The sequence below is a fragment of the Sinohyriopsis cumingii genome, unplaced genomic scaffold (assembly GCF_028554795.1).
Source record: "Sinohyriopsis cumingii isolate HCF-2022 unplaced genomic scaffold, ASM2855479v2 utg001164l, whole genome shotgun sequence".
NCBI lineage: Eukaryota > Metazoa > Mollusca > Bivalvia > Unionida > Unionidae > Sinohyriopsis > Sinohyriopsis cumingii.
In genome coordinates this window covers 711813-722645 of record NW_028315966.1, presented here as the reverse complement: position 1 = coordinate 722645, position 10833 = coordinate 711813, and the positions used below count along the sequence as shown (strand labels likewise).

General features: G+C 35.2%; 1 protein-coding gene across 1 annotated transcript; it reads right to left on the bottom strand.

Annotated features, from left to right (window-relative positions):
* Positions 1–782: 782 nt before the first annotated feature.
* LOC149772825 (POU domain, class 3, transcription factor 4-like) lies at positions 783–8049 on the bottom strand. The gene has a single exon (XM_089947246.1). It carries the CDS (start codon positions 7950–7952, stop codon positions 6684–6686), a length of 1269 nt encoding a protein of 422 aa, XP_089803372.1. The 5' UTR covers positions 7953–8049; the 3' UTR covers positions 783–6683.
* Between the last annotated feature and the right edge of the window lie 2784 nt (positions 8050–10833).

The following is a 10833-nucleotide window of genomic DNA, read 5'->3' as shown; positions in this document are numbered from 1 at the left end:
TAGATAGATAGATAGAGAAAGAGATAGATAGATAGAGATAGATAGATAGATGGATAGATAGATAGATACATGGATAGATAGATAGATAGATAGATAGATAGATAGATAGATAGATAGATAGATAGATAGATAGATATAAAGGTAGGTAGATTTGTTGAATGCATTTTATAGACAACATGATAAGTTATTTATCAGAACACAGTAGATATCAATATTTCAGGTGACAACAGACATTTCTAATACAATTCATCATTACATTAGATTAATGCAAAAGGTAGCTGTTCGTGTATGTGTTGGAAAGAGATTATCAGATTATAATTTGAATTTTGCAATATAATGTGCATCCACTGGCACGCATCAGTTGGTACATTTTTATGTATATTTGTATGAAAAATATAAATATTAATGAATTGAATGCCGCTTACAGTTAATTCAGACGAGCAACAAAAACAAATAAAGAATAAAAACAAATTTGCCTATGTTTAAAAAATAATCTAAAATTTGCAGAAAAAGACAAGTTCTATCGAATAACCGCAAATGCAACTAATAAAAATATCACTGCAAAAAAGATATCGTCGAATAAGTTAAGCCTGATATTTAAACAATAAAATAAACTTAAAGCAAAACAAAACATACACAAAAATAAAAAAATCATAAAGGAAAGAAATCGTGCAAATTAAACCTCAGCAATAATATGGGTTACGGTTGATGAAAGGGTAAATGATTTTAGCAAAGAAATTAGAAAAAGATAAATAATTTTAATGAAGAAAAAAGATTCGACATGATAAAAATGATTGTTTATTAAATTGTACAATATCATTTTTACTGATTCCTTTTAAAGGCAGGACAGTTATTAGACAACGATGAATAGCTAAATTTTAATACTTAAGTATTACTTCAGTGGGCACCATACCTTGTACACCATGGGCACCATACTTCTTACACCAGTTGCAAAGAATCAAACTGACACATAGCACATACAGTGTGTTAAAAACCGCCAACCTATGTATAAAGTTGCATTTTTATAAATAAAATGGTATGTATACAGCTATTGGAACAAATATAACATTACTTAAATTAAAATACAGTGAGAAAAATAAAATTGTTCTTTAGAATAAGACCAACAGGCAAGTTGAGTCTATTCAGACGTTAGGATAATGTACTGCATTAACACCAAATCCAATACTTTGCTATTTGTAATACAGGAATTCTGTCATTGAAATAAATACAAATGCTAATTAACGGAAGCTCATTCTTAACAAGCCAGTAAAATACATGTATTTGTCTCACTAATTAGCAACTTCTGTTAGAAATTACGGTGTGGGGAGGGTCTTTGTCTCTTTAAAGAATTATTTGGAATGCTTTCTCTACAACTGGAATGTAATTGTTTTTTAAAATAGCAATCATTTATTCTTTTCATTTCAAAATCAAGATTTGTATATATAAAAAATAGGAAGTTATTTTTTCAGTTCTTCATTTTTTCAGCTTATCGGTGTTAGTGAAAAATGTGCACAGTTTTACACAGATTATGAAACACATCCTATACAATATTCAGAACCAGTTTCTTTCTTTTTGGACTCTTCCTTCATACGATAGTTTTTCTTTAGTTTTGTTTTTGTTGGGGAGGGGGTTATTTTGTTGTTGTTTTAATTATCCTTTACGAAAGCTATATTTTCTCTTAATTCCATATATCGTGATCCGAACTTTTGAACCTAATTCTTCGCGTACAATCTCCAAATCTGCAAATTTGCTTAGATGTATTTGCAATGATTGCATTGAAAGTTATAGAATCAACAGATATCAGATCGATCGAATATTTCAACTAATTCCATAGTCAACGTGTTCCTACAACTTCAGACCTATTTCCTACATTATAACCAAATTCCATACCGATATCATTGCTAAAAGCTCCATCTAATCTGCATTCTGTGTATATATATATATATATATATATATATATATATATATATATATATATATATATATATATATATATATATATATATATATATATATATATATATATATATATACACTATAAAGTAATGTTCATGCAATTTAAAAACATTTTCATTTACGGTGCCAAAATTCAACTGAACTACAAGAGTTAAGTTTGTTTTTACTCCATTGGAAATAATTTTTGAAGACCAAAATATTCAAAATCTTTGTGAATTCCACATCTTTAAACCTTTTTTTCGTTTTTGTTGTTCCAGCAAATAAATACAAGCAATAAAAACTGTTTTTATAATAAAGAAAACTAAAGCATATAAAACGAATTTACGTGTCATATTATGTTCACCTTCGCCTGGTTGAACAATAATTAAAATATAGTGCGAAAAGTAAATATAAAATCCTAAGTAGCATAAATAAATTTTCTTAATGTTTTACAGCCTAGTATATTTGACACACCTTATTCAAAGTAGCAATTTGATCATACTTGAAAGACTATGTATTTAGCGAGAACAAATGAAGTTACTGAAATTCAAAACTAAATTTGAAACCGCTATGAGCATGTGACTAACAATAAATCTCTCTAATCAGTCTTACTTGATTGATGGGTTTGTCTTTTTTGCTTTCATACGTTTTGCAGACAAAACTGTCCAATGATTCCATTTCATATTTCTTTTGTTGAAAATAAATTCTAATTTCATACGATGACAAGGTCACAATATATATGATTAAGACGTGAGCCTCTGGAGAAAGTATAAATTGTAAGTAACTAAGTAGATTAGATAAATGAATTACTATTATCAATCCTGATTTAGCCCGAGCACGAATATCTTTCTTCCTTGTCCTTCAAGTACATTTGCAATTTCTCCAGATTTCAAATGGTTAACGTGTAACATTAGAGTTTGACAAATTCCTTATTTATAGTCTGTAGTAGTGATTCAGAAATCCATACCCGCAATAGTATTGCGGGGAAAGGAAAAGAATAATAGATCAACAAACAATAAAGCTATCCCCCCTTCCCCGAGGTATTTCCTCTTCTTATTCCCTGACCCCTCAAAAAGTCATGTTCAGGTTGTCGATCAGAGCTGTATTCCCACACATATCATATCAGGCTTGTAATTTATTACTGTGGAGGTTAGAAATGTCAGTGGTCAGCTGTCCTCTTGTCATTCATCAACAATCAAACCTATTCGTTCTCTCCATTCTTAGCGTGGAATCGTCGTCAAGTTGTTACGACAGATCGACCGGTCTTCATAATTTTGTAGTATTTGTTATATTTTTTTAACGAACTCATCGCTACTCGTCATTGTACCATGCGGAGGGATCACATATCAGATACATGTTAGATCTGCCAGAAAGTTGTCATACTGTTCTCCTTTCTTCCAATGCATTTTTGTTTCACATTAATTGTGACCTGTCGCAAGAAATCAAATACTATGACATGTGAAATCGTGTCTCAAGAAATTAAAATACCCATAGCTTTAAACTGTTATTGTTGTAAAGAGTTAGAACATTTTCTGGTGTTCCTATTTTTTTTTAAATAAAATGTGGTGAAAATAGAAAAATACTAGCAAGTCAGTTACTTGAATGTGTCAAATGTATTTATTTATTTATTTATTCATTTATTTATTATTATTATTATTATTATTATTATTATCATCATCATCATCATCATCATCATCATTATTATTATTATTATTATTATTATTATTGCTTTAAATATTCAGTTGTACGAAAACATCTTTAGGATTTCAAGCTGTCTTCGCACCTTTTTCACTATGTGTCTCCTCTATAACGGTGTAAATAAAATTAAAAATGTGTTAAACAAGAAAACTAGGTTAGACATTTTGCTGTACTATGAATATCTGAAAAAAATAAAGAATATGTATTCATAAGTTTGAAGCAAACCTCCATGTTAGACAATCTAAACGCTTGGGGTTTCACCTAGTATAAAGGGGGTCTACCATTTCATAGGTATATTAAAAGCTCACGACCAAAGAGTTTCACAAATTAAAAAATGCATAAACATAATCGTAGCGGTACTTCATTTTTTATTTTATATCTCTGCTTATTTATATTCGTATGTAAAGGGTCGTTTCGGTACCATGTGTGTGTGTGTGTGTGTGTGTGTGTGTGTGTGTGTGTGTGTGTGTTTGAATTCCGAAAGTAAGAAAGACCAAACAAGAAAGAAAATCAGTAAAACGAAAAGAATTAGAACTGGGGAGAGGGCGCATTTAAAATGTGCCTGGTTTAGAGAAGAAGAAAAAAAAAGCTGCAGCCTGATCTGGGTAGTCTTGAGAAGGCGTTAGAGCGGGACGAAAAGTTGATTAAATTCTTCACTTTTCACACCTCTCCTCGACTGTTTACCCACTGAAGCAGTCAGGTACTTGAGATGAAATCCAGGTGAGACGCGGAAATGGAAACCCGTGGAGCGGACGAGTATGATTGTGGCATGGTGAGATTAATTCCACTGAGGATGAGCGAAAATGCGGAAAATAAATTTATCAAGCTATTTAAACCACGACACATTTCTCCACCTGCCTTCGATACATAGGTGGATGCTAATCCAGAGGTATGATTTCAGCAGGTTTTTATGGTTGTTTATTTTTTTAAAATACGTTTAGTAGGGAAACCAACAAAAATACCTGCAAAAAGACACAGCTATAGTGTACATTTTGAAACTTGTGCACTTCTTTTTTTTAAAATTTAATCACACTAACACCGATGACCTGAACATATAAGATCGAGTAAGCATATCATTAAAAATGTCAGGATATAAGTTTATTTTTTACTTATAGTGGTTTCGTAAAATTTTGTTGCACAAACATAATTATTAGTTAATGAACAACCCTATGAATAAAAATTTCTATGTTTGAAAATTAAAACATAAAAATAAATAATGGAAGTAATTACCCCATTTTTCATGGCACATAAAAAAGAAGCCCTACTTGCCTCTTAAACAAATATCAAGGGAATGAAATGGAGTACTTAAATATCAAAGGAATGAAATGGAATACTTAATTTAAAACATATATCACAAACAATCAGTTATATGTATACCTGCATGTGACAAATATATCTCATGAAAAATGTGAAACAAAAACAAAATTAAAACATACAGTATTGGACAAACCGCATCTGGTTACTCATGTAATAATCACCATATAATTTATACCGAAAGATAGAGATCAGTTTGATCGAGAAATAAAATAATAAGCATATGTTCTCCAACCTAGGATGCGGTTTGAATTACGTAGTGAATCGTTTGTATGAAAAGACCTGGTTAACAAGAACCTCAAAACTATATGTTGATACACATTCCTTTACGAGAGACATATACATATCCGCACATTCGAAAGGTCTCAGTTGATTTGTGAATTATTTGTATATTATTCCGGGGTGGTCCAATGTTAAAGACTTCAACAAAGATGATACAAAATCTGTCCAAACAAAAAGAGATCGTCGTAATAAATACAGAAATAGCGATACTCTCACATAATCCAAATACGCGCTTTTTTTTGTCCCAATAGCTTAGAAATGGAACTCATATACTTTGACAGGAAACCATGCTCTATCCCTAAAACATTAAAAACAAAAAACGTATTTTTTTCTCCTTTTGAAAAACTATCAAAAATGCTTAATACCCAATCTAAATTTACGACGTTTTTAAACCAAAGGTGAGGTACGTAAATATACTCGGTTTTATTCCGCCGCCGACAAATCTCAGAAAGTTCTACGTAAAAAATTTTTTGTTGTTCTTGCAAGTGGAAGACATTTTCTTGGAAAGGATACTTTGTCGCAGCACTAAAGCCATTAGAATCATATTATATCTAAATAAAATCCCCCAAATAAACTGAAAAACGTAAGTACACTTAACTTCTCATCCAAGATAGCATGTAATTTACGTCTGAATTCGTCAAGGCTGACATAACTTCTTAATAGCACAGTCTCCCCTGCCGCTTATTAATGGTCTAGGTAGTGGGACAACACCGGCGTATCTTCAATCAACTTCTCCCATTTCACCAGGTTTTACCATAGAGAGAAATAACACTAGTTTTCAAGGTATCAAGTAGGCTCACATAAATTACGAAAGGAGTGTGTTACAGCAATCTAGATTTTCTTTTTCCCCCATTTTTTCTGTAAGATCTTCACAATGCTAAAGAGCTTTACCTAAAGACGCATTATGACACCGTAGCCGAGCGTCTGGCTGTGCAGTTTTACTCTCCCGGCGATCAGGACCCTTTTATTCCCCCCAAATTACATTAAGGCCACAGCTGGCACACAATTCTATTCATTTTGTATTCAATCCAGAATCTCCAGCACTAGATTCTCATCAATAAATCCCTGTACAGGCGAGAAGTGCAAAGCATGTGCTATTAGTTTATCCTCAGCTCTAGTTTGGGAGATTTTCTTTTAAAACTCCTACAAGAAATGACACAAATATCCATTCTGAATACATATTTTTTTTAAAACAATCAGCAGATGTAGCATATCAATATTGAAATAATTAAATTAAAACTAGTGTCCTGAGTACTTGTCAGGACGAATCAAACATATTTCTCTCATGATTCTAACACTCACAAAACAATTCAGTCCATAAATTTAACAAGGCAATAACGCTGACCTTGAAACCAACTTCATCCATGAAAGGTACTACGTTCTTCCTGCCATCTCACAGAGAGCTAAGTTTGACTGTTTTATTCCCATAAAATCCCATAAAACAGGTCGCCTAGTCAGTGTCCTTGCGCTTGACTACGGGGCGGAGGCGGCGTCACGTAGTGATGATGAGATGGTTGTGTTTGCATGTGGGGTAGGGACATTGGTGACATAATGTGACCACTAGGGGACATGTGAGATGACATACTAGAAGGGGGCATCCCCATGTTCATACCGTCTCCGGAATCTCCATTTGGTTGCAAGGGACTGTTTGACGAGTGTTGCAAAGGTGTGTCCTCATTCCCGGAATCTGAAGACATCATAAGGTCTCCATTATTGCCCATAGGGCCAACAGGGGGAGTCATTCGCTTTTCTTTTTGCCTCCTGTTACAGAACCACACGCGCACTACTTCCTTTTCTAACTGAAGCTGGTCCGCCAGGTGTGTTATCTCCGGGGCGGAAGGCTTGGGTTGTTTAAGAAAGTGATTTTCAAGCGCACCTTTCACGGTGACCTCTATACTTGTTCTCTTTTTACGTTTTCGACCCTGAGCCGCGATTTTGTCAATGTTTGCGGAAGAGCCTGTACTAGAATCTGCCTCCTCTAGCCATTTTTGAAGCAAAGGTTTTAATTTACACATATTTTTAAAGCTCAGTTGCAATGCCTCGAATCTACATATTGTAGTTTGACTGAATACATTACCGTAAAGCGTTCCGAGCGCAAGTCCAACGTCGGCTTGAGTAAATCCCAGTTTTATCCTCCTCTGTTTGAATTGTTTAGCAAATATTTCCAAATCGTCTGAGGAAGGTGTGTCGTCATCCGGAGGTGTCTGGGGTTCTCCGCTCATATGATCTGGCTCCGGTTCTCGCATAGAATGGTGAATCTGATGAGCAGGCGATAACATTCCGTTCATGGGCGGTAATCCGTATCCATGATGCTGCAACTGGCCCCCTCCAGTTAAGTTCAAATGGGAGGGGGTCATAGGAGAATGCCATGCATGAGGAGAATGTAACTGTTGAGGGGGCCTGTGATGAAGTGTGGTCCCGGGATGGGACACATCGGAATCCATTAGCCCCGGTTTCACGTCCCTAAGGTCTCCATGGTTATTGTGCAGGTTAAGGGACATTCCCTGGTTGGACCAGTGCCCCGTGTCAGTGTTGGAAATTCCTGCCCAGGGGTTGTGGTGGGCGAGATGGTGTCCATGGCCATTCTGATGCTGCGGGGGCATATATTTCATCTCATGCGTGTACTGTTGCTGTCCCACAGAGCAGGAAAGGTCCAGATGGTTCCCAGAAAGGGTTGATGGCGACCCCGGACAGAGGTATAGCCCTGCACTAGCGGCCATCATCCTCCCGTCGTCATTGGAATCAACACAAGAGGAACAACTAGGCTGATATTATAGACCTGTTTGTCGTCTGCGCTTCTCATGTACACTGAAGACTTCTCTGGTGTGCTCTGCGAGCCATATTATCATTCGCTTGATTGATGTCATTGTAAAGCAAGGCCTGATTGGCGCGTCATAGTTTGACTGACAGGAAATGTGCAGCCCCAGTCTCTTAGTTCCACCTATCTCTTCGTGGATTGGTCGAGGGCGGAAATAAATTGGCATGGGGAGTGGATTGATGCTCTCTATCTCTCTTTCTCTCTCTCTCTTTTGGAGAGTATTGCAAAATTAAGGTAAGACTCGCTTTACTCCTCTACAAACATTATTTTATTCAGCCCTAGATTGACAACAATCTATAAACGACAAGGAGAAAAGAGTCATTGCTGACCGGTATTTGAGCCAGCTAAGTAGACTTCGCTTCAGTTTGATAGTGTTTACAAATTCAGAGTAGATACGAGCTACAATCAAGGGTGATCGTCTTAATCTGTGAGTAAACGATCCGCTCTCTAACTGCAACGATACAGGTCAACACTCGAATGCCATGATATTATTTACCTTCGTGCTTTGAAAAAAAAACATCATGCAAATGTCGATTTTCGGACATAGGTCTTTTCATTTAGGTTTCAAACACGTACGTTTTAGGTATTATACTGAATCATGAGAATGAAATCTCCAAATCATTAAAACGCCTTCAAGGGGAAATTAAAATTATATAGCATTCTATTATCGAAGGTAAGTGGGCACTATTTTTCTTCCTTTCATTCGAACATATAATAATCTATCATCTTTCGTGCTGCATTTGAAAGTCTCCTCTGTGTGTGTGTGTGTGTGTGCGCGCGCGCGCATGTGTGTGTATGTGTGCGTATGTGGAGAAAAGTTTCAGTTACTTTTGTTTCTTATTCATAAAAAATGCATGTAAGGAATCAGAATATGGATAAATACAACTTGCATTGAAACACAAGCTAATATACAAAACCTCTTATCGCAATAGTTAACAGGACAAATCTAGAATGGATGGTTGAATATATATATACACACTGTGTCAACAAATGTTCCGATGTGCCCCGAATAAATGTGGATTTTTAAAAACTTAATCTGAGCTCCTTCTATATGCTGCATATATATATATATATATATATATATATATATATATATATATATATATATATATATATATATATATATATATATAATGATCCATTCTCAATTATGACTCTAAAAAGTCACATGTTTATCACCATTGAACTCAGTTTGTTTCTTGTAGTAGGTTATATGCTGTAGTTGTGTGCTAATATGCTAATATTTAGCTTCCTGTAGTCGGTTATATGCTATGTTGGGTTGGTGATATTTAGTTACCTGCTGTAGGAATTGATTAAGTATATTCAGTTAGACTGTTTACGTTTCTAAGGTAGTAGATAATACTAAGTATCACGGGCAGATGTTTTCCTGGTATATTGAATTCTGCGTTATCCACTTTGCATATATTCTCTTAAATTTGGCTATTTCAAACAGGAAGGGTATTGTAGACAATTGTTTTCATAATTTGAGAGCACAAACGTGGCTCAATGATAGTTTAATGTAGACAGGAATAAACATAATTAAGCTTATATAACTATTCCCCACAAAATACAGTCGTGACGAATTCTTGCTCCGGTTGCTATTATTTCAGATTGGAACTTCAAGCGTATAGGGCAAACTGAAACGCGTATTCCGGAAACAAAACGTTATTTCTATCATTTTTAAATAATTTATTTATTCTACGATATAACTACATGAAGGATAAGTAAGGATTTTCTTTTCTCGAGACTTACAAAGTTTCAAATGAATTATAGGCAAATGGTGAATTAATTCTTTCTAATACACATTCACTCTGTCTTTGTCTCTCTCTCTCTCTTTCTGTATATCCGTCTGTCTGTCTCTCGTGTGTTACTTGTTCAAATATATTACACAATAACGTGTTTTACATCATAATTTTCTTCGTTTTTAATACTTCAGCACTTTAAATTTCCAAAACACGGATGAAAACACGTTTATGGCAAGCTACAAGTGTTCAAGGTCAATGAAGAAACTTTTATGTATCGTAAGCCTAACTGAAGGCATTTTTGATATGGGGCCCCGCTTGCTGCCTTGGACCCCGCACATACTAGGGCCGGGCCTGTAACCTATACTACTGACCATAAGAAAGGAAATGATGGGGTGTGAGGACACACCTCTTCTTGCTGAAGAGATGTTATCATTTTTTAGCGTTATCTTGTTGAAAATGACAAGTTATAGTTGACCAGCAATATAGCTAATGCTCGTGTTCTCGCGTGTTCTCGCGACAACTTTGCCAATTATATTTTTTGCACTTCTCGAATTATAAAGGTATTATTTCATAAATTTCGCGTGAAACGTTTGACGGATTACATTCTTAAATGATTTAAATTCATCATTATATCGGTTTCTCTATTAGAAGCAATTTCATGGCTCGCAGTTATTCCAAGGTAGGTAACTCCCACATGTGTGTGTGGGTATGATTAGGATTTTTAACGTAGTTTAATAAAAGAAATTCAGTCATATCGCTACGATGTCTGCATTGTGGCAGTTTATAGTGATGTCTAGCACTGGGGCATCATGCCAAAGACATGAAGCATGATGTCCCACCCATTCACATTATCCTGACACTAAGCCGACCAGTCCTAACACTAACCTCTTAATGCTGAGCTCCTAGCGAGGCAGCTGTTAGTACCATTTTTATAAGTCTTTGGTATGATCTGGCCGGGAATCAAACCCACGACCTCCCGCTTCCAAGGCGTACGCTCTTACCACTAGGCCACAGAAACGGTTAACTCCCACATGAACTATA

Coding starts and splice junctions, on each gene's coding strand:
- LOC149772825 (XM_089947246.1), bottom strand. CDS start 7,952: ATGATGGCCGCTAGTGCAGGGCTATACCTCTGTCCGGGGTCGCCATCA.